Source organism: Nothobranchius furzeri, chromosome 9 (genome assembly GCF_043380555.1).
Source record: "Nothobranchius furzeri strain GRZ-AD chromosome 9, NfurGRZ-RIMD1, whole genome shotgun sequence".
NCBI classification, from domain to species: Eukaryota; Metazoa; Chordata; class Actinopteri; order Cyprinodontiformes; family Nothobranchiidae; genus Nothobranchius; species Nothobranchius furzeri.
This window is the reverse complement of record NC_091749.1, coordinates 6,254,306-6,279,375: the sequence shown is the minus strand read 5'-3', so window position 1 is coordinate 6,279,375 and position 25,070 is coordinate 6,254,306. Positions and strand designations below refer to the sequence as shown.

General features: G+C 41.8%; 1 protein-coding gene across 2 annotated transcripts; it reads right to left on the bottom strand.

Annotated features, from left to right (window-relative positions):
* Positions 1-963: 963 nt before the first annotated feature.
* On the bottom strand, positions 964-24,204 carry selenos (selenoprotein S). Of its 2 annotated transcripts, none has more exons than XM_054732461.2 (5): positions 23,832-24,204; positions 14,394-14,522; positions 9,800-9,906; positions 2,712-2,787; positions 964-2,288 (listed from the first exon to the last, which is right to left on the bottom strand). In XM_054732461.2, exons 1-5 carry the CDS (start codon positions 23,905-23,907, stop codon positions 2,209-2,211), a joined length of 468 nt encoding a protein of 155 aa, XP_054588436.2. In that variant the 5' UTR covers positions 23,908-24,204; the 3' UTR covers positions 964-2,208. The 2 variants fall into 2 exon arrangements, with proteins under 2 accessions (XP_054588436.2, XP_015809334.3); XM_015953848.3 differs by having other exon boundaries at positions 14,394-14,519.
* Positions 24,205-25,070: the final 866 nt, after the last annotated feature.

Below are 25,070 nucleotides of genomic sequence, written 5' to 3'. Positions count from 1 at the left end.
CTCCAAACCACTAATGCACACCATTCCTGAGCATGACTAAGCAGAACTACAGAGGAGGTGCATCCTCATCTAGGAGGGATTTGGACAAAAAGAGAAAAAACACTAACCACGGGTAGAAAAGGAAAAGTGATGTGTAAGTTAACTTACAAACAGGTGATCGTTTCTCTTATGTTCTTTTGTGGATTGTTTTGTGTGTTTAGGTTAGATGTTATGAAACCTGGTCTTAAGAAGTCTTTGTGAGTTGGATTCGGTGTAGTGGGGTGGGTGGGGTTTTCTGTTGTGGGTTTGTTAAAATATGTAAAAGATCAATAAAAATACCAGTGATGCAATCTCCAATTAGGAATCAGAGTAGACCTGCAGCAACATGCTGCACATCTTCAGCAAGTCCTTTGTGGCGAGTGTGATCTCTTAGGTCATCAGCTGTTGGGGTAGCATCATCAGGGACAGTGACCAACAACCCGATAAAAAGAATCTGGTCCTGTTCTGGCGACTGCGGTGGAACCGCTGGTGATGATAGTTCACGCGCAGCCCTGAGCGTCCTCTTCATGAGTCATGCAGCAACAGAGCATCTTCACAACTTCTGTAACCTAGAAGGCTCCAGGAGGTCCTTCCTGTCCACAGCCATAAGCATATTTAACCACACTGAAAATGATGAACATGAGATTCTGACTACAGTTATTCTATTGTTGCGTTGAAAATTGAACACTTAATTCGCCTCTGGGATTAATAGTCTTTTGGAATTTGAATGATTGTACCGCAGAGGGCAGGCAATCCAGCGGACGATGAGCGTCTCCAACACTGACGCGTGAGTGGTCAATTTCTGAGAAACCAGCACAGCCACCAGCCATATCAGATCAGAGGGTTGCTACTTCCTAATGGCAGGGAAGTGGCCTTAATTTTGGCCATCATACTGTGCCATATGAGACATCCTGAATAAACAAAATCAAACAGAACTTCAGATCCTTTGAGTTTTAACATCTTTATTGCATAAAGGAGGCATAAAAATATATTTCAATGTGACTCCATAACAGGAAAACAAACCTAACCATGTATTCAGGTTGTCTTCTGTAACCAACCAATGTCCACATGCTACAAAGGTTTGAACTACAATACTTACAAAAACTGACTTAAGACCTTCAGCCAAACCCATTGGTCAGGTTCCATTTGCAGGAATGGCCTCATGACAAGCTTCCAAGTACACCAACTAATTAACTAGTCTTATCTAAATTCATAGAAATTATTCCGGAGACTACAAATGATACCAGGTATGGATGTAAACAAAATATGTGGATGCAGAGATTAAGAATAAACACAAGAGAGGAATCAGTTGAGGTGGCACAGGCATCTGGTCAGGATGCCTCCTGGACGCCTCCCTGGTGAGGTTTTCGGACACGTCCAACCGGGAGGAAACCTAAAGAGAGACCCTGGACACGGAGAGACTATGTCTCTCACATGGCCAGGGAACGCCTTGGAATTCCCCCGGAAGAGCTGGCGTAAGTGGCTGGGGAGAGGGGAGTCTGGGCCTCGTGACTTAGGCTACTGCCCCCATGACCCGACTCCAGATAAGCGGAGGAGAATGGATGGAGGGACAATATTTAACTTACATGTCAAGTAGAAAAAAAGTTAATTATTTCTTGTTAGATGGAATTGCTTTAGTAAAATAATTGTGCAATTTTGTAAATGTCCATCCCTCACAGCAGGAAGTCCAACTCTTCACTACACAGTCAGAGCCAACTCTCGTCAGCACCAGGCGAGACAATGACGTAAAAGATGTTTCACGTCACCCTAAAACCCTCAAAGCGCTGAACTCTTAGAACGTGGATTTTCACATCAATGCCAAAATTTTCCTAAGAAACTGCGCTTGTGGACTTGTTCCTGGTACCCTTCTGAGATGTACACCCAGCACGTCAACGGTGTTGGAGCAGTAGTTTTCAAGTGGAGCTGTGACGCAGACAGACACGGTTGATTTGAACCATTTTCATGGAAACCATTTTATCGTCCACCTCACAGGGGCTTAAGAGTTCCTGATTTGGGATCTTTCCATTCAAAAAAATAAAAATGCATGACTTGAATATGTTTTTCTAACATTTAGGTAGCCTGGTTTTCTATCAGTGGGTTTGTGTACAAGGTCTGCTTGGTCCAAACAGTCAGTGTGCATTAAACACAGAGGTTAAAGGTCATAGAGACCAGAACCTCAGACATTTAACCTCATCCACCAGACGATGGCCCTCTCCTACCAGGTCTCCAGGAGCAGGTGCCTCCTCCCTGTCCCATCAGGGGACTGTAGTCTGGAACAAACAGAAACAGCATCAATTAAAAACCTGTTGCTCATCTACCAAACAACTGAGGTTCTGGATCCTCAAACACACAGCAACACAGAAGGAAGTCTCCTGAGTCCATATGTTGGCATTTCTTTGGCAGATGGACAAAGAAAACACTTCCTTTTAATCTAAACTAACAGCTTCAAAGGTGCTGATCTCTGGTCTGAAGACCTGTTACCATGGTGACAGATGGGGGTCAGCCAACTCTTAAAAGAACCCAGGCTCCTCACTGGGTTCTTTAAGGGTGTTTTCATTAGTGCTATGACAGCAAAATGTGCCCACTGATGAACAATAGAGGCATTTCTGTTCTATTCTATACTGTAAACCATAATGAAGAAAACCTCACACAACATATTTATATATACTACATGTATGAAAATTAGAGCGTACCATTACTGCGAAGCTGCTTCTTGCCTGTCTTCGTTTTCTGTGCCGTTGATGAAGAAGAGCCAGCCTTGTCAGTGCTCTGTGGGCATAAATGTCAAGACACATCAATGGCATCGCAACAAGCCACACAAAATATGATCATACTCTAGAAAAGCTACACCTGGGCCCTCATTCATCAAGCGCACTGACACACAGCTCTATGCGTATCTCATGTGTAGGAATGTTTTTACATATTATGTGGAATTCAACATCCTGCACTTGTGTGCAGAAATGTTCCTAAACATCAGAACAGCTCTGACCATGTGCATGATAAGCATCTATTGGTAGAAATGGGGGAACCACAACAATGAAGGTCTTAGTAATCCACTAATTACCCAATCAGTAATGATGGCTGTGGAGAAACAGCTTTATCACGTAACTGCCGATCTGATATTTAGCACCTCTCAAGGCACGTTGGCGAGCGCCTGGTGGCCGGGCTTTTACCCATAGAGACTGGCTGAGCACGGCCTGAAGAGGAAACGTGGGTCCCCCTTCCCATGGGCTCAGTACTCGTGGGAGGGATCAAAGGGCTCGGGTGCAGTGTGTGACGGGTGGTATCAGACTTTGGCGGTCTGATCCTCAGCTACAGAAGCTGGCTCTTGGCATGTGAAATGTCATCTCTCTGGTGGGGAACAAGCATGACTTGGTGCGCGAGGTTGAGAGGTTTCGACTAGATATAGAGCTACAGACGTCACGTGACTCAGAGAGTAGACGCCATGTTGGCAGGCAACAAATGTAAACAAAATGAATGGGATGGGCTTGGATTGCACTTCGTCGGAGTTTACTTCACACTTTAAAACCGAAGAAATCATTTTATATAGTCAGAAATTAAATAGACTAAACATCTCCGACCCTTACCGTGCTCCTGGGATACTTTTTAAAAACGCCAGAAGCTGTCGGAGCGGACTTCTTACCGGACCTGGCCAGGGAACGCCTTGGGATTCCCCCGGAGGAGCTGGCCCAAGTGGCTGGGGAGAGGGAAGTCTGGGCCTCTTAGGCTACTGCCCCCGCAACCCAACCCCAGATAAGTAGATGATAATGGATGGATGGATGGACAAATAACATAGATTTACATGTAATAAGTTTAAATACAGGGAGTGCAGAATTATTAGGCAAGTTGTATTTTTGAGGAATAATTTTATTATTGAACAACAACCATGTTCTCAATGAACCCAAAAAACTCATTAATATCAAAGCTGAATGTTTTTGGAAGTAGTTTTTAGTTTGTTTTTAGTGTTAGCTATTTTAGGGAGATATCTGTGTGTGCAGGTGAGTATTACTGTGCATAATTATTAGGCAACTTGACAAAAAACAATACCCATTTCAATTTTTTTTTTTTACCAGTGAAACCAATATAACATCTCCACATTCCCAAATATACATTTTTGACATTCAAAAACAAATCAGCGACCAATATAGCCACCTTTCTTTGCAAGGACACTCAAAAGCCTGCCATCCATGGATTCTGTCAGTGTTTTGATCTGTTCACCATCAACATTGCGTGCAGCAGCAACCACAGCCTCCCAGACACTGTTCTGAGAGGTGTACTGTTTTCCCTACTTGTAAATCTCACATTTGATGATGGACCACAGGTTCTCAATGGGGTTCAGATCAGGTGAACAAGGAGGCCATGTCATTAGTTTTTCTTCTTTTATACCCTTTCTTGCCAGCCACGCTGTGGAGTACTTGGACGCGTGTGATAGAGCATTGTCCTGCATGAAAATCATGTTTTTCTTGAAGGATGCAGACTTCTTCCTGTACCACTGCTTGAAGGTGTCTTCCAGAAACTGGCAGTAGGACTGGGAGTTGAGCTTGACTCCATCCTCAACCTGTAAAGGCCCCACAAGCTCATCTTTGATGATACCAGCCCAAACCAGTACTCCACCTCCACCTTGCTGGCGTCTGAGTCGGACTGGAGCTCTCTGCCCTTTACCAATCCAGCCACGGGCCCATCCATCTGGCCCATCAAGACTCACTCTCATTTCATCAGTCCATAAAACCTTAGAAAAATCAGTCTTGAGATATTTCTTGGCCCAGTCTTGACGTTTCAGCTTGTGTGTCTTATTCAGTGGTGGTCGTCTTTCAGCCTTTCTTACCTCGGCCATGTCTCTGAGTATTGCACACCTTGTGCTTTTGGGCACTCCAGTGATGTTGCAGCTCTGAAATATGTCCAAACTGGTGGCAAGTGGCATCTTGGCAGCTGCACGCTTGACTTTTCTCAGTTCATGGGCAGTTATTTTGCGCCTTGGTTTGTCCACACGCTTCTTGCGACCCTGTTGACTATTTTGAATGAAACGCTTGATTGTTCGATGATCACGCTTCAGAAGCTTTGCAATGTTAAGACTGCTGCATTCCTCTGCAAGATATCTCACTATTTTTGACCTTTCTGAGCCTGTCAAGTCCTTCTTTTGACCCATTTTGCCAAAGGAAAGGAAGTTGCCTAATAACTATGCACACCTGATATAGGGTGTTGATGTCATTAGACCACACCCCTTCTCATTACAGAGATGCACATCACCTAATATGCTTAAATGGTAGTAGGCTTTCGAGCCTACACAGCTTGGAGTAAGACAACATGCATGAAGAGGATGATGTGGACAAAATACTCATTTACCTAATAATTCTGCACTCCCTGTAGAGTGCTGTGCTGTTTGAATGTATAAACTGAACGCCAAGAGAAATCACTAGTTTGATTGTTTTCCGTGAATAAAATAAATATGTCAGGCAGGAGCGTCTCAGGATCTGTCTGAGATCTGTCTCGGTGAGACAGATAATAGCAATCCAAAGTGCATTTTATGTGTGATCTGACAATTGATCAACCATTGCTTAAAAATGAAATACAGCTTAGCCGGTTAATTGCTGTGATCATAAAACACGTAAACGGCAGCACGCAGAAATCACGAGGCAACGTTTTACGTGATGTTTACTTATTGCTATGAGTAATAAGACAGAAAAAGCCACGCCAAAATAAGTTTAGGAAGCCCACTACGAATCGTAATAAAAGCATTTAAAATAAATACCATATACAGTTGAGGAAACGTTTTAAGTACCTGATATGAAATGGTCGCTGCATAAGCAAAAACCTTTACTCTCTGGATCCCACAATTTCATTTTAGCCCGGTCACTAGCACGTTTTACTGGAATGATCCAACGTTTGCGGCGTTCCGGATCTTGGGGAATCCTGTAGATGGCTCATCCCTTATCTCGTCCGCGTCTGTTCTGGCATCCTGGGGCACAACAGGAATCTACCGTATTTCCCGTTTGATCAAGATTTCTGACAATAACAAATAGTCCAGCTGCGGGCTTCTGCCTGCCAATATGGCACCGTTTCGATTTGAACTGTTGCATGCCGGGAGAAGTGACATCAACTCCCGGAGCTCTATAGTCGGACTCAACTTAACGCATGGCTCTGGCTCCAGAATCAGTTTCCTTGAGATGGGTTGGACTTTCTACCACTCTGGAGTTACTCCCACTGAGAGGCGCCGAGCAGGGGTGGGAATACTAGTTGCCCAATCTTGGTGCCTGTAAGTTGGGGTTTACCCCGATGAACAAGAGGGTAGCTTCCCTCCGCCTACGTGTGGGGGGTTGGGCCCCGACTGCGGTTTGTGCTTATACAGGTCAGACTACCCACCCTTTTTGGAGATCTTGGACAGGGTGCTGGAGAGCGCTCCTTCCGGTGACTCCCTTGTTCTGCTGGGGGACTAACGCTCACATGGACAATGACAGTGAGACCTGGACTGGAGTGGTTGGGAGGAACCGACCCCCTGATTTGAATTTGAGCAGTGTTTTGTTTTTGAACTTCTGTGCTACTCATATATTGTCCATAATGAACACCATGTTCAGACATAAAGGTGTCCATATGTGCTCTTGGCACCAGGATACCTTAGGTCGCAGCTCGATGATCAACTTAGTCGGCATTTTGTCTGATCTGCGGCTGCATATCTTGGACACCCAAGTGAAGAGAACGGTGGAGCTGTCAACTGACTGTTACCTCATGGTGAGTTGGCTCAGATGGTGGAGGAGCATGACCATCAGACCAGGCAGGCCCAAACGTATTGTGAAGGTCTGCTGGGAACATATGGCAGAGTCTCCTGTCAGAAGGAGCTTCAACTCCCACCTCGGATGGAACTTCCAAAACGTTCCAAGGTGGGAGCGGCATTGAGTCCGAATAGGCCCTGTTCTGTTCCTCCATTGTTGAGGCGGTAGACCAGAGCTGTGGCCGCAGGGTTGTCGGTGCCTATCATGGTGGAAACCCCCAAATTTGTTGGTGGGCACTGGCGGTTAGGGATACTGTCAAACTGAAGAAAGAGTCCCATCAGGTCTTTATGGTCTGTGGGACTAAAGAGTCAGCTGATAGGTGCCGGCAGTCCAAGTGGAATGCGGATCGGGTGGTTGCGGAGGCAAAAACCCAGGCATGGGAGTTCAGTAAGACCATGGAGCAACACTTCCGCACAGCTTGGAGGAGATTCTGCTCCACCATCCGGCACCTCAGGAGGGGGAGGCAGTGTGCTACCAACATTATTTACAGTAGTGACAGCGTGCTGCTGACTTCTACCCGGGATGTTGGGGATTAGTGGGCAGAATACTTTGAAGACCTCCTCAATCCCACTGGCACATCTTCCAGTGAGGAAGCGGATCCTGGAGACTTTGGGTCTGACTCTTCAATCTCTAGGTCTGAGGTTGTCGAAAAACTCCTTGGTGGCAGGGCTCCGGGGGTGGATGAGATCTGCCCAGAGTTCCTTAAGTCTCTGAATGTCGTAGGGCTGTGTTGGCTGACACGGCAATGCAGTATTGCGTGGACATCGAGGGCAGTTCCACTGAACTGGCAGACTGGGGTGGTGGTCCCCCTATTTAAAAAGGGGGGCAGCATGGTGTGTTCCAACTACAGGGGGATCCCAATCCTCAGCCTCCCTGGTAAGGTCTATTCAGTGGTTCTGAAGAGAAGAGTCCATCAGATGGTCGAACCTCAGATTCAAAAGGAGCAATGTAGTTTTCGTCCTGGCCGTGGAACACTGGACTAGCTCCCTGGAGCAGATTAAGAAGCCTCATACTCGGATTGTTGTCGCTGGTTTCATCATCACCCAATAGCCCATTGCATTTAGTCAAGTGAAGCCAAAATTTAGAGCGCGTTTGCTTTCTTCTAGTTGGAATTTCGAGGAGAAAGCGAACACACCATTAGCTGAACGGAAGCCTATCAAGCTAATGTCATCTTAAACATTTTATTTACCTAGCGGAGCAGATTAAGATGATGATGCCTCACTTAGATCATTGTTGCTGGTTTCATCATCACCCAGTTACCCATCCCATTTAATGTAGTGGACCCAAACTTTGGAAAGCTTCCTCTCTGCCATGCTGCTTTGTTTACAGCTCGCCCACAGTGACTGACGGCTTTACTTTACAGCACAATCACGTGACCGTAAAGCTGCGGTTTTTTAGTGGGTTAGACTGATCCAGGATCTGTTGTGTAACTTTTTTTACATTCAGGGTTTCCCCCTGTATTTCGGAGGTGGCAACAGCCAGCACGGAGGAGGGGGAGTGGGACGTACCGTTCAGAGTCGAGACCAATTCCACAGCTGACAGAGCTGCGCATTTAGGCTATTTTCCCTGTTTTATGTTTCCACACACAGTGCTGCTAGAGCCAATAATTATGGCACTGTAGGTGAGTGAAGGAGAGAGAGAGGGAGAGAGAGACCCTATGTGAGTGAGGGAGAGAGACTCCTCCCACACTGGAGCAGGTTCAGGCTGATTTTTTAAGCTTGGTTTATGCTTCATCAGCGCAAGAGCGGAGTTGCACACTTGAGTTGACTTGAAAGTTCAACTTCCCTTCAAAAAAGGTTTGAGTTTCTGATGGCACACGTTAGTTCAAACAAGCTAACGTGTCAGTGTCTCTTTCAATGCGTGTGCGTCTCTCTCACGGAGCTGACCGCAGCACAAACTAGGCTTTAGAGCTGAGTTTTAGTGAGGGTTAGTACAGCCTGCCTGCCTTGGTAATGCAGGTAAAACTGTGTGCATGCTTTGTTATTTAATACATTTGAAAGCTGTTTCTACCTACGGATTTCCTCCTTGCATTTTTGGAGTAGAACAAGAGCGTGTTTTTTATAAAGCTCCTCTGTAGATAAAAATCACAAGTTGCTTCACAAGCACACAAGCCCAAATATATAAATGTAACAATGGGAGAAAACATAAATAGCTTTAACTGTTTTTTTTGTATTATTAATGTGTATAAGTTGTAGATTAGAATCTAGACTATCTTTTTAACTCATTCAGCGAAGGCCTTTAGCGATCTGGAAACGGCTGGCAGTGAATGAGTTCATATACAGGATGACTTGGCAGGCTAGTGTTGTACCATTGTTTGAAGAAAATCGTGAATTGAAATGAAATCGCAATGTCTGCTAGAAAAATCACAATTTATTCTTTTCCTAAAATCGTTCAGCCCTTAGTTACGGCACACTGACCTTTTGCTGGTCTCGGATTAGTTTGCTGCACCATGTTCTGCCAGGCTCAGTGCTTTGATGTGAGGCTTACCGCGTTCCGAGAATTAACTAAGAATAAACTGCTCCAACGCTGAATCTTTGCAAACCGCTTTGTGTTTGAGCACATTTGTTTGGTCATGTGATGAGCTAATTTCTTCTTCTGTGGTTGCCCAATAAATATATTTGATAGCGGCGCTTTTGCACCCTCTAGTGGCACAAAATATATTGCACCCAGCGCAGCAGAAGGTCTTGAAGCAGTTAACCAGGCAAATTTTTTTTACCCGGTTACAACATTAACGGCAATTAACCGGTTAACTACGTACATCCCTAATCATATTATATTATATTACATTATATATATATATATATATATATATATGTACATAAGTTACTTCTCCTGGAAATTACTTTTATAATGTTGTAAGTCAGTTACTTTTTAATGATTCCCCTGCAGGTCTTTCCCCGTTGAATGCTCTCTCAAACTTCAATTTCCTGCCTTTCTTCTTCTTACAGCTGTTCACAGAAAGCATTTAGCAAACATTTATGACAATGCTTAAAACCACCATCAGTCTACTTCACCTGTTTCTGTTTCTCTATGATGATGGCAGCTTTGGCATTCAGCTCCTCTTGCATCTTCCTATGAGCTGCTTCCTGGGACGTCTGCCTTCTGGCTACTTTCGAAGAATCTTCATAAGAAGCACAACAACAGTTAACCAATCCAATCCAACTTGTTTATACAGCATTCTGGCCAGAGCTGGCATGTTTTAAAACATAAAAACACAAGGCAATAAAAGCAGTAAAACACATTTCTTTAGTTTATCTGACACTAAACACCACTCATTTAGGAAGTGCATTATTAGGAGATTTACTAATATTAAGAGTAGGGTTGTCACGATGTGAAAATTTAACTTCACGGTTATTGTGACCAAAATTATCACGGTATTTTTTTAAACGTGTTAAATTTTCAGGCAATTAAATAAACCCTGTATATCAGGAAAATATTGTCCTCAGTTTGTGTCTAAATTTTGCCTAAAATTAGTTATTTTCTAATTATGTTGCTTATTTGTTTACATTTTTTCCCTTTAGTCTTTAAAATACCAATATTTGCCCATAACTTCTTATTTTATGTCTGTTTGATGTCATCATTTTAAAAATATTAGATCAGATGATACTCAGTACTCAAGTAGCCTTCTAATCAGATACTTTGTTACCCTTACTTGAGTAATAAACCCTATATCAGGAAAATATTGTCCTCAGTTTGTGTCCTTCCAGTGAGCTTTGCAGATGTGGGAAAATGTCATCAGGCAGTAATCATTGTTAAATTCATAATTATTCTCGGAGAGAGACCAACTCTTATCTGCCCCTGGGAGCCCCGTAATGCATAGAGTCATTTCAACATGGGGGTGTTCGCGACACGGTTTATATGCAGGTAGCGGCGCTGCGGCTGCTTTATATAGCGACTCTGTGCTTTCTCCCTCAACCCAAATCCTCGGATCACGCATTTTAGCTAAAACACTAACGTTAGCTTAGTTCAACGGGACTAATGTTGTCAAAGGAGGGGGGGGGGGGGGGGGGGGTTGTGTTTTGTATTATTTGTGGCACTTTGGATAATATTATCTAATAAATTCCATTGGAATTTATTAACTGTACGCAATCATGAGCAAATAATTCATAATAACTAGCATAGGAAAAATGCCACAAGAACATATTAAGAACAGGAAAAACTTGATTTTTATCAGAGTGTGTCTTTAACTGAGAATGTGTTTAAGATGTGCTTCACAACTAAACTTTGACCAGACAGACCTAATTAAATTATCTGTGATTTTAAAATGTGGATTTTAATTATGTGTGTTTATATAGGACACAGTTTGGATGATGCCTGCGTAACAAGTGCCATTTCTGTCTGTAAGAGAGTTGTCAGCTGCTTCTGCTTCCCCTGGCTGATGTGCAACTACAGCTGGGTCTACCAGGTCACCAGCTAACCACCGAGTCAGCCTCTCGCTGGGGATCAGGACTACAGATGATTGGGTCCTTCCTTGAGCAGGAAGGGGCACTTTCTAAAGTCTTGTCCTCTGACAAGAAAACCAGACCACTTGTTCCCACCTGGCAGGACATCGAGGTCCTGGAGGCGATCAAGAAGGCTCTGAAACCCCTTCAAGACTTCACTGACGCTCTCTCAGGAGAAGAGTACGTCACCCTTTCATACATCAGGCCTGTGCTTTACCTGTTCACCAACAGTCTCCTGGCACATGAAGAGGGAGATAGTGAGCTCTGCAAGTCCTTCAAGTCCTGCATTGAGCACTACCTCAACAGCAAATATGCTGATCCATCAACCTGTGACCTGTTGGACATTGCTGCATTACTGGATCCCCGATTCAAGGCTACGTACATTTCAGGTGAAAAACTTGATGCACAAAAGCATAAATTCATCACAGAGGTGGAGTCTTTGCCCAGTCACCAGGTCGGCTTTGTGCCTGACCCAGCTGGGACTGAGCCTGCAGACCAAGGCCAGGCAGCAGTTGCAGTACCACCCGCATCTAAAAAGAAAAAATCTCTGGCGAGCTTCTTTGAGAACACCAAACCTACAACAAGCACCACACACACACACACACACACACACACACACACACACACACACACACACACACACACACACACACACACACACACACACACACACACACACACACACACACACACACACACACACACGCACAGGATACAGTGGAAACTGAGCTTTTGAGCTACTTGTTGTCAGGTTGTGTAGAGAAAGATGCTGACCCTCTGAAATGGTGGCAGAAACATGAAAGTAACTTTCTTCATTGAGCCGCCTGGCAAAAAGGTACCTTTGTGTGCCAGCCACCAGCTCACCTTGTGAAAGGGTGTTTAGTTGCAGTGGGAACATTGTTAACTTGCCACAGGACATCCCTAAAACCTGACAGTGTGGACAGGTTAGTTTTCCTGGCACGAAATCTGTACATTGTACAGAAGTTGGTTTGTTACTTTTTGATTTCATATCATTTGCTCTTATTATTTGAGATGCGCACAAGCTAAGATACCATTAGAAACACTTTGGATAAAAAATGACAAGCCGCTAGATTTCCTGGTGTTGAACTTCTGTGTGTCTGTAGCAGAGATATTAATTGGTCTGGTCGTTCTATCGTCCATCATGATTTGTGCTTTTATTAGTGTGATGCTAACTAGCAAATGAAATATCAGATATTATTCCTATTATTGTTTTTGTGATTACTGCTGACTACTTGGGCAGAGTTTTTTTCTGTTGCTTACCCATACTTTGCTTTTCCTTCTACCTTCAGGCACGGATGCTGACATTTGATCGTGTGTTTGTCACATGATCAGATTGACACCTGGGTAGTTTCTGATTAAGTTACGCCCTGAAGAAGGTCGCACTCCACCGAAACGCATCCGCTGTTTCTTGCTTAAAAACATATAATCCTCAGACTGCCTCATATCACCCGTTTTTCTTCCTCAGACTAACCCAAAGTAACAACCAAAAAGGTTAGAAATAAGGGTGAGGTTAGGGCTGGGCGATATGACGATTTTAGACCGTTTTACGATCTACACATCTGACGGTCTGTCATTTTTGAGAGACCGTTTTATCACGATTCACAGCTCTGCTGTTGAATTTCTGCCTCTGAATGAAAAGGGAACTTACCCCAGTCGAATGACACGCCTTTGTTTGACCCTTAACCAATCAGAGTGAGTCATAGTAATACATTAGTGCCCCGCTTGTTTTCACCTGTGTGTGAACAAACATGGCTTCGCCACGGCTGAGAGTGACAACGAGGTTTTCGTTCCGAAGAGGAAACGCAGGGTTTCCTTAGCGTGCGGCGCTAACAACTTAGCGACGTGACATGTCTCGGAGAAAGCGTAAAAACACGTTGGACGCTTCTTCTGAAGCAGGAAAATAACACTTCTTAAGCAGAGCACGACGCCGCCTCGGCTCGTCCACCCTCTGCCGAGCCGGTACCGGACTGAGCTCGGTCACTGGGTCGATGGAGCTGCCCCGTGACTGCCTGATGGAAAACCAGCGGGTTTCATCAGACTCGTAGTTTCTTGTTTTTGCTGGGGACCCCCTGTATTTTACCGCTCCCTCCTGCAGTCTTCCCCTATTACAATTTAAAATGATTCTGTAAATCCGTGTATCAATAGAAACAATCTCTGCCTCTGCCAGCTGCAGTAAATGTAGTCTCCAAATAATAAATCTCCAAATAATTCATCTGTGTATCTCCTTTGATCCGCATTAGAGATATTCTCAGCACCAGAACAGGGAAGCAAAGAAAGATTCCTGAGTTTGTTAGTAATTTTATTTATTAGGTGCATCTAACCTGTTCTATTTTTCTCTGAAATGAGATCAAATCAGTGCTTCTATGGGTTGTCTCCAGCCTGCACTGGAAATTTTTACTTTATTTAGAGACTTGTTGCAGAAAATATTCAGAATGCGAAGTTATTTGCTACCACAAGCGATCTCTGGTCCAGCCGCACATCAGAGCCGTATTTGAGCTTAACTATCCACTACATGAGCAACTGGGAGCTACATAGTATTTTGAACAAGTTAATGTTTGCACAATACGTTTGCAATTGACATGTTTGCACTTTAAATATGTTTACGATTTTAATTTATGTTAAGTTACTTGAAAAACGAGAAAACTGATTTTTGTAATTGTTTCTCTCAGGGCTTTTATCATCTCTGGTGTGAGTTTAAAATATAAGTGTGTTAGCACTGTGTTGATTATCCCTAATATGAATAAATGTTTATTTATTCAATGTTTCTCTTCTTTAATACGCAATTGAAGTTATGCTATTCATGGATAAAAAAATCGTGATAAAATCGAAATCGTGATAAAATATTGGAAAAATCGTGATATTCTATTTTTGCCATATCGCCCAGCCCTAGGTGAGGTTGAAGGAGAAAACACCTAAATTGCCAGAATCAGCTTTCCTAAGAAGGCACAAAACAAGGCCATGCGGGGGTGAGCCGACCTAACCAAGACTGGACAGAGCCAAGCCTTTTTTATAACAAGTGTTTAAAATTATAAAATCTAATTTGTTCCACAACGGAATAATGAATGGATAAAAAAATCCTGTCAGTTTAGGCCTGAACAATTTCTACATGTTTCTGTAGCAACAGAGAAGCAGTACTGAAGCTGACCGTGCAGTGAATAAAAGATGGGGTCACTTGGTCCAGCTGACATCCTTTTCCTCAGGTGTTGGATAAACAAGTAGACCATGATGGTTCCAGCCAGCAGGTACCATCCATACTGGGACAGGATCTCTCCTGCTGGGACACAAAAAAAAAAACAGGTGTGCTTCAAAACACATTCATCTCAAACCCTTCCACACACCCTCAGGAGATGTTGTGTTGACAAGAGATTGCCTAGTCTCTGGAACATGCATTGGTCAATACAGCCACATACTGAGGAAGTAAACTGCCAGAAATGAGGAAGTAAAAAGAAGTGAGGAAGTAAAAGGCCAGAAATGAGGAAGTAAACAGAAGTGAGGAAGTAAAAGGCCAGAAATGAGGAAGTAAACAGAAATGAGGAAGTAAACGGCCAGAAATGAGGAAGTAAAGGGCCAGAAATGAGGAAGTAAACGGCCAGAAATGAGGAAGTAAACAGCCAGAAATGAGGAAGTAAACAGCCAGAAATGAGGAAGTAAACAGCTAGAAATGAGGAAATAAACCGCTAGAAATGAGGAAGTAAACAGAAATGAGGAATGTAAATGGCCAGAAATGAGGAAGTAAACGGCCAGAAATGAGGAAGTAAACAGCTAGAAATGAGGAAATAAACCGCTAGAAATGAGGAAGTAAACAGAAATGAGGAATGTAAATGGCCAGAAATGAGGAAGTAAACAGCTAGAAATGAGGAAGTAAACAGCTAGAAATGAGGAAGTAAATGGTTAGAAATATTGGTGACACGGCTACTTTTCCAAATATTCGTAATGTGAACTTGTTTCTAATATGTGCTTGTTTCCAACACGTGTACTCGTTGAAAATGTGTTGTTTCAGGGCAGATGAATTACTAAAATTGTGTATCTTACCTGAACACATTTAAGAGGAATGTTTTAAAATCAGCATGTAAAGAAGATTTTTCCTGGTTCCTAGTTCCTAATAACGGGTCACATTCCTGTTTTTTTAACCAACAGCATAAAAGTTTAAGCTCTGTGTCGCATCTACATATTTATGAGCATTTAAACACACCTGCAGGTGCAGACAGGACACCCGAGTCACAATTCATTTACACTCACTCTTGAAGCTCAAGTGTAGAACTTGGTTTTACGTGATAACTAATGGCAGATCTGTGTGGAAAACATTCAATTTAAACAGGTACACTTTGAGTGTGTGTGTGTGTGATCTCCATAATCCTTCACGAAGGAAGAAGAAGGTTTACTGCGAGTTAGGGGTCGATCGGGCCAGTATTCACCGTTTTTACATAGCCATCAGCCGATATTTGTCCTTTGTAAAGTCTATTTGAAGTCAGGCACATCGGACAGTCCTGTGCTGTTGCAGGGTCTAATTTAAATACATTTTTACATTCACTAATAACATCTGCATACTGTGAGGGATGAAGCATGAGGAGTCAGGAACAACTTAGAAAAATATGGTTTTTATTATTAACTAAAAAACTTCATTTGACAAAAAAAAGTGAGGAGTTCATAAAAAAGGTCAAAATAAAATAACTCAGGCCAAATGTGAACAAGGCAACTGTCTGCACAAACCCAACTGACCTAGTGGCTGATCAAACCAATAACCAATAAATAATAGGGGTAAGTTAAACACTCATGGGCTCGACACACTTGAGGAGACATCACCTCCTCGATTCATTTTCAATGACTCGTGCGAGTCTAAGCATTTCTCCCTCCTGCCAAGTTACACGCCAAAAACATGCATATGAAATGTTGCGTTGTGCACGTGTCGTGCACTGGTGATCCAGCAACCCAGAACGTTGAAAATTTTCCACTTTTTATCACGGTCGCTCAGACAAGGACCAATCAGAGGTTTCACTGACTGACCAATGAGCAGACAGGATGCTTCTCAGTGCATCTCTGGCAAACACGAAGGAAAAGTTGATACTTGCTGTGTCGGATTTCCCGGAGCTTTACAACGTTTCTACAGAAGAACAGATCTTCACAAAAAGGCAGCAGCATGGGGAAGTGTCGGTAAGTCGTTCTCATATTCACCGTTTCCTTTTCTGTTTGTAATATGGGATCAACCCATTCCCGTATTTTATTTTTTATAATATTAAGTCAGCAGTAAGACTACTTATCTTTAGCAAAACCTTGTGAGGCTTCATATCTACTGCTTTTTCTACTCTGAACTGCTTTCATAGCCCAACATTTCACAGCTTCACAGAGCTTCGTCTCAGCTGTTATTTTCATTGAGTGTGCACGTACAGCATGCGCGCCTCGTGCACGAGCCTCCTATTGAAGCTGCCATTACGCTTTTGGCCAGAGGGGGCAATCGCGAGCATAAAAATTCAAAACGCCCTAAAGTCCCTTTAATAAACATGCTGAAAGAACAGAAGGATAAAAAGGACGGTAAATTTGAAAAAGCACAAGCTTCTACTTCAACTGCGGATGACCACGACTACTGCCTCGCAGATATGGAGTCCGAATCCGGCGGTGGAGAGAAAAGACACCGTGAAGATAAGTGACTCGCCTTTCTCAACTCCCTCTAAAGGTGGCCACCCGAAAAAGCGACATATTGGCAGCTATTCAAGCTCTCCATGTGCGATTTGATAAACAGGACGAGAAAACAGCGAACATTAACCAAAGATTATATGAGGATTCCTTAATGATTGCCAGTCTTGCTGAATCCCTTGAATTTAATGCAGCTGAAGTTCGGGACTGCAAAGAAAAAGCAACAGATTAGAAAGGGAAGTATCAACCATGAGGAAAGAAGTTGACGAACTTAAAGGCGAAAGAGCGAAACCGATATTCCAGAAGGTGGAATTTAAGGAAGGATTAAAGGAATGAAAGAAGGCATGGGTGGATATCAGAAAAGATGTGATCAGGATTCTTGTCAAGACCGCCCCAGAATGATCAGATGGTACGGAGAACTTTGTAGATACTGTGCATCGGATTGGAAGAAAGGAAGATGGCAGAAACAGCAAGGTTATCATCCAGTTCACTAAGCGTCTGCATCGAAATGGAATATGGAAAAAATCCCAAAATGCTCAGATCTGTGAGACTGAGAAAATCTGCTTTGCTGAGGACCTGACGAAGGAGGATCGCCTGGAGAGGGAGAAAGTTTGGCCAAAAATCCTACAAGCCAGGAATGCAGGAGAAAAGGCCTACTACAGAGGGGCTTTCGGTTACATCAATGGCCGCCGCGTGCTGGCGGACAGCCGATTTAGAAACAAACAAAAAAAAAAGTCACTTTGATGTCAACTTTGAACTTCATGCATAAAGAGGGAAGTTTGACACTTTTTGGATGCGGTAGGAGGAACCTGCACCACTCCTTTTCCTTGTTACTCTTTCTTAGAAAGGAAAACAACTTTTTTACTTCTATTCAAATTCAATATTCTTATCTGATTCTTTTTTATTTGTTCTTATAAATGTTACACACAAGTTGACCTTTTATTTCGTTAAATGCAAGAGGTCTTAGGGATAATGTTAAAAGAAAAGCAATGTTTCTGTTCTGTAAAGGGCTTAAAGCTCACTGCACCTTCCTACAGGAGACCCATCCAAGTGCTGCTGATGCCACCTTCTGGTGAAAACATCTTGTTCAGCCGTGGAGCTCGTCACTCTGCTGGTGCAGTTCTTTTCTTTCATGTCCAGGGAAGGTTGAGACTTTTCAGGCAGATGATTGGGGTCACTGGCTGGCAGTCGTATTGAATGTTAATGAATCATTTGTGATATTTGTTAACATTAATGGATATGCTTCTATAGCCCAAAATAAGCTCATGCTGGAAAAGATAACTGATATATTGTCTGGGTATAAACGATCATACAACACTGGTGGTGACTTTAATCTTGTTGCAAATGAATGGCAGGATAGATATCCCCTAGAAATAATATTAACCAGTGCAATCCCACTCTGACAGAGTTAATTGATTCCAATAATTTAAGTGATATATGGAGAGGAAAAACCTGGTGTTACTCAGTTCTCATGGATCAAGCCTAATGGTACCAGTATGTCCAGATTAGATGTGTGGTTACGTTCAACCTAACCATGTCTCAGCTGCACCTTTAACACACCACAGTATCATTATTCTAAAATTAAACCCTGAAAATAAGACACTTTAGAAAAGACGATTGGAAACTCAATGCAGATCTTTTAACAGATGATAAATATGTTAATATAGTCAAAGAACTGTGCTGTAAAATCTGCAATGACAAAACAACTGGCAACCACACGAGTAGATGGGAATTTTTTATTTTAAAGTTAGAGAATTTTTAATTACATTTGGTAAAATGAAAGTGACAAAAGGATTTGGAAAGAAATCTAAATCAAAATATTAATAATTATTGCAATAACCAGGTCATGACAGATGCTGATAAAGAATCCCTCCGATCTTTACAAACTCAGTTAGACGATTTATTTAGAAGTGTACGTTAGGGCTCGTGCAAAGTGAATAGAAGAGGGTGAAAAGAGTACTTCTTATTTTTACAATTTGGAGAAACGAAGGCAAGAACAAAAATCTATAAATACGTTACTTGTGAATGAGAATGAATGCACAGATTATAAGATTATATCGGATGAAATTAGGGATGCTCCGATCAGGTTTTAATCTGCCGATCACCGATACCGATTAGCCAAGAGGCCGATCATGGCCGATCAGCCGATTACCGATACCAATTACATAGATTGGCTGTAAATTGTTCATTTAGCTATGGTGAGTTCTAATGCACGTGTTACATATTAATTCAGAAAAAACATGGTTTTACTTCACTTCAAATTATGTAATATCAGTAACAATTCATAAGAAATTGAAAACATTAAGGCTGTCTTTAGGCTACAAATAGTGCAAAAAAAGTCATAATATCTCACATCACCGCCTAAATCAAATTAAGTAACCAAGGATACATTCAGTTACATCCAGTGAGCTGTTACGCTCAGCACTGACACAGGACTGACATCTGAGCTCCAAATGTCACTTGTGAAACTCACAGAGGATGAGACGCTTTCTTTAAGGAGTCCCTCGATGAAAGAATACACTGTCTGGTGGAGCTCTGGAAGGGCTACGTCGGCGAAATATTTACGTCCTGGTAGCATGTAGCGGGGTTCCAAGTGGGTTAGTAGTTGGCGGAATCCGGCGTCTTCCACAACTGAAAAAGGCTGGTTGTCTAGTCCAATAAACTCGATTTTACGGGTAATTTGCTTAGCCTTTTGACTGTCATGCTCATATGGGCGAGTGTTTCCAAGCGTCGGCTGCGTTAGCTGCCGTCTGACTGTCGCTGCATTAGCATTAGCTGGCTTCTTTTCATTGTCTGCGGTGAGCCTCAAAAACTCACCATGCTCCGCCAAGTGTTTAGTCTTTAAATGTCGGATCAAATTCGTTGTGTTGAATTTTTTTGAAGTGCTTCCTCCGCGGGGTATGTTTTCGTTGCAAGTGCTGCAAGACGCAAACTTAATATCACTCTCGCACACCGTTAAGAAGTTCCACACGGCAGACATGTTTGTCTTTGCGGGTTTGCCGCCACGCGCATGCGCACTAAGCGGGGAGAAGCGGAAGGGTGAACTACCAGCCGGGAAGAGTAACACCAGTGCCAGATCGGAAATGAAAGGCAGTGATCGGCGATCACAGATCACACACTTTTGCAGGAAAATCGGCCGATAATTATCTGTGGCCGATCAATCGGAGCACCCCTAGATGAAATATGTGATTTTACTGGAATCTATCCTCCTCAGCCTATCAGATCACTGATTCTGTAGGGGTTTTTGACCAGATTGAGCCTCATATTACAAAAATTGATGTAGTGTTTAAAGAAACGTCTGAATCGCTCTAATATACATCAGACTGGTTCTAGATCTCCTGGACTAGTCATTTAGTGTGTGATTCTTTTCTTCTACAAGGTATTTGATACAGTTGAGCATTCATTTATTTAGAAGCCCTTAAATATTTTGGTTTTGGTGAAAATGTTATAAAAATAATTCCTTTAGTATACTCCGATATTAACAGTTCTATTTCTTTGCCTTTTTGGAACAACTAAACGTTTTAATGTTGGATGAGGAATACGTCAGGGAGGCCCAGCATCCCCGTTGCTCTTCATTATTGTAACTGAACTATTAGCTGTTTTTATAAAACGCAATCCAAATATTAAACCATTGAATTTGATGGGAACTCCATTGGTTTAAAGTCAATTAGCAGACGACACTACTTTGTTCTTAAAAAATATGTCACAGGTTCCCCTCGCACTAACTGAAATGTCACCGTTTTCAAGGGCTTCTGGTCTATCTGAATATTGGCAAATGTGAACCGTTAGCAATCCATGATCACCCTCCTGGTGTTTTTTATATAAGTCTTAAAACTGATATTAAATATTTAGACATTACAATTTCTAAAGATATAAGAAAGAGCGAAACTCAAAACTTTGAACATAACATCCAAAAATCTAAAAAGATTCTGAACTGTTGGCTTCAAAGAGACATTTCTATTTTTGGACGTGTCTTGCTTACTAAAACAGAAGGTATTTCTCAGCTGATTTATCCCTCACAATGTTTATCTTTATCTAATGGATTAATCAAAAAGGTAAATCAAACGAACTTCAACTATATTTAGAAAACCAGACACCATTCTATCAGGAACAGTGAAGTCATTTGAAGGAGGAGGATTAAATGCAATTGATTTTGAGTCAACGAATGGGTCCATCAAAATAAAATGGCTGCAATCTTTTTTAAAGAAATTTAACAATATTTGGTTTAGGGTTGTCACGGTAACCGGTATAGCGGTAAACCCCGGTAAAAAAGTTGACAATAAAAATAACCGTCCAGTTTTTAAAAAACTAAATTATCTCGGTGGGTTTACCGTGGCCGCGGTTTCAGCGCGGTGACCCTTACCAGCCACCGTCGCTTCAGCTGAAGTTCCCGCGGCGCGCACACGCACTTTTTAGTTTGCGACGGCACCAAAACTTTGAAGCTGAAATAATGGCCGAAGGAGGAGACGGCAGCGCCCAGGACATCCATCAGCCCTCAAAGAAGACTAAATCGGAAGTATGGGCATATTTTGGATTTCTGAAAAATGCTGAGGGACAGTTAATAGAAGACGGCTATCCCGTTTGCGGAACGTGCAGAAGCAGGTGTCTGCAAAAGGCAGCAACACTTCGAATCTAATGGCACATCTGCGTGACCATCGCCCACGTCTCTACAGCCAGTGCAAGGTAAGTTAACATTAGCATTTTAGCTTAAATGCATGATGTGAGGACTTTTGGCTGAGGGAGAATGCAACGAGTCACCATATACTGCAGCCGCAGCGCCCTCTGCCAGCATTTAAACCGTGTCACGGACACCCTGTTGCTGGATGAAGCATCTCATTTGTTGATGATGAAGAGAAATATACAATTAGTTCCTTGTCATTGATTTGTTTACTTATTCAATGCCATTTATACTTGAACATTTGGATTTGATTACATAGTGTAGTAGTTATTTTAGTAATTTGTTTAAAGTGGCTATTTATTTTAAATACATATTTTTTAAGGTTGACTTGTACAGTGCTCAAGTCAAGTGTGGACTGGAGTTTTAGATTTTCATTTTGATAATGAAGAAAACAAGTATATGAGAAAACAAGTGGTGTTTCTTTGATTTGTTTACATATTGTTTATGTTTTGAATGTTTGGATTTGTATAATTTAAACCTGCACTGACTACTGTAACATGTTCCAGAAAAAGAAGCTATTTGTTCCTTTACTTGTGAAAAGTTGCACTTTTGCTAAGGCTTTGTGTTATTTTAGGTTTAATAAACACTGTTAAACCTTTTCAGAACTATTTCAGTTTGTGTAGAACAGGACTATCAATGCTTTCTGAACATATGCAACACCGTTTAAAAAATACTGCGATAATACCGAAAACCGTGATAATTTTGGTCACAATAACCGTGAGGTTAAATTTTCATACCGTGACAACCCTAATTTGGTTTTTTTCTCCCCAAAGTGATATTTGCAAACATTGGAGGTGTTGAATTTCTCCTTAAGTGTGACTTTGAAATATCAAAATTACCAGTCAATCTATCAAATTTTCATGAACAGGCCCTTCAGTACTGGAAGCTGATATATCAGCACAATTGTTCCCCTCACACAACATCAATCTGGAATAATAGGAGCATCTTAATTCATAGAAAATCTGTTTTCTATCAGGATTGGATGGATCGTGGAGTTTGGACAGTTTACTATCTATTAGATGGTGATGGGAATCCTTCATCATACAATGATTTCACTGAAAGATATGACATTATTTGTTCTAGACAAAAACTCGCCAAGCTTATGAAAGCCATTCCCCCACCAGTGATTCAGATGGCTAAAGCCAGCCTAGCTTATTCCAATTGTATCCTTAGAGAGCCATCTTTAATAACTGAAGGATGTCCTTTTAAGGGAAAGGCATGTAACAACATATTTTTAAGAACGACTCTCACCAAACAATATTTTCCATCACAACTCAAACGAAAACACCTACTTAGAGGCTCTAATTCCAGCTTTTTGATTCAATACATTTCCTTCCCAATTCCACCTAAAGCAAAAGAAAACCACTCCTAAATTTTGCATGCCATTTATCCATCAAATGATTGTTTACACAAGAAGTTCAACATCGACATAAATGCATGCGTCTTTCTGCACTAATGATGTTGAAACAGCAGAGCACCTTTTCCATTGGTGTGATGGATAATACTAATGTTTTTGTTAGCTTTTCAGCACTGGATAATGCAAATATATATATATACACTTCCCCCTGTTAACATTTTAAACTATTTGATTTGGTTTACAAACAGTTAATAAAACTTTACAATTTGGGATTAACAATTTGATTATATTGGCTAAATAGTTTATCCATAAGTGCCGTTACTTGAAAACCTCTCGCTGCTTTAAAAAACGAAGTACTTCTTTTGAAAGAATCATTAAAACATTGCAAATTAGACAAAACACATATCCTATTTGACCTTTTGAAACTGCTTTATGAATAATGTTAAAGTTTACAAATACGTAACAATACTTAAATGTGTTCTTGTTATCAATTTCTCCTTCCCTTTTCCTTCTGTTCATTGACATGGTCTGATACACTTTGTACTTTTTCTCTATTTGATGACTGATAAGTTCTTATCCTTTATACATAAATTTTATTACTAAAGGTTTGTTTACGCTGTATTGTCATAATTTCATAATAAAAAAACTGTTGGGATGTTGGTTGAAGCAGGAATGTGAGCCGTGCTTAGAAACTAGGAGGAAGAAAAAATCAAGACACGCCTTCTTCATTCGTAACAAACACATCCGAACATAAAGTGACAAACCTAAATTCTTTAATTCATCTCCAACAACAACTCGTTTTCATGAATCACGCGGAAGAAACCCGAGTTAATAGTGCGAGTATGACTTAAAGTAGCTTCTAGCCATTTTCTGCGACGCCCGTTCTCGCGACAGACTGGTTCCGACACGTCACCTACCTAAGATGCTCAGAAAAGGCAGGTCCTGGTTCTCCGGGGGACGGTTTTGACCAGATGAGTCACGCACACTGTCCATCGCTGAGCCCAGCACGACGAGCGGACCAAAACTTAGGAAGCTACGGACTTCTGGAAGCTTCCTCTGTCACAGCCGCTTCTGCACACTTATCGCGAGATCTTCTTCTTCTTCGTGTTTTCTGGCGGGTGGCATCTGACTGCTAGGTGCATTTCCGCCACCTACTGTGCTGGAGTGTGAGTCGGAGTAAGAACGTAAAAATAAAAATAAAAAAAATAATTCTATTCAACAGACCACTGTGTTTTAGAAACTCAATAACCAACTTATATTTCCTTCCTTCACCATTTAACAAATTTTTTACATTTATCACTCCACCTCCTATGTTTTTTAGTTTCTCCCTGAGTTGTCCTCTACTTTCCTCATATTTTATGCAGTCACTTAAAACATGTTCCACTGTTTCTCCCCCCACCCCACATCCACACAAACCTGTGGGATGTTTCCCTTATCAGATGCATCGTATTATTAAGCCCAGTATGTCCCATTCTTAATCTTGATATTATTCTTTCATCTCTACTATTCATTCTTATATTTTTCCATTTTCCTACTTTCCCTTGTATCTGAAACAAATGTCTTCCTTTCTGTCGCCTTTCCCACATTCTTTGCCACTCGTCCATTATATGTGCTTTAATGATAGATTTAATTTCAGCGGCACTATATGCATTTCCTTCTACTCCTTTATGTGCTGGTACCCATAAAAATTTAACTTCCGCACCCAATTTCCTTAATCTAAATATGGTCTCATAATCTCATATAATAAAGCTATTCGACTCTTGGTAGACATACATTTAACTGACACTAATACAGATAACAAATCAGTACATATAATTCCTTTTTTAATTCTATTTTGTTCCATCCATTGAAGACTAAATAAGATAGCTATCATCTCCACTGTGTACACAGATAAATGATCTGGAGTTCTTTCCCTAACTACTACTCCTATATGTGGTATTACTGTTGTGTGGTGGGGTGAGTACTCCTCATCTCTATAACATCTTTGAGCTCTTCATTTCAGGAGAGGGAGCTCACCAGCTGCAGGGTATTAGCAATCAGTGGCAGCTGCAGCTTCTCAGGTCATCCGCAGCAGAGCTCTATTTAAGAGGAGAGGGAACCACTACACAGTGCTGGATGATTAACTACTCATGGTAGTATTTTGGCCACTCGTTCTA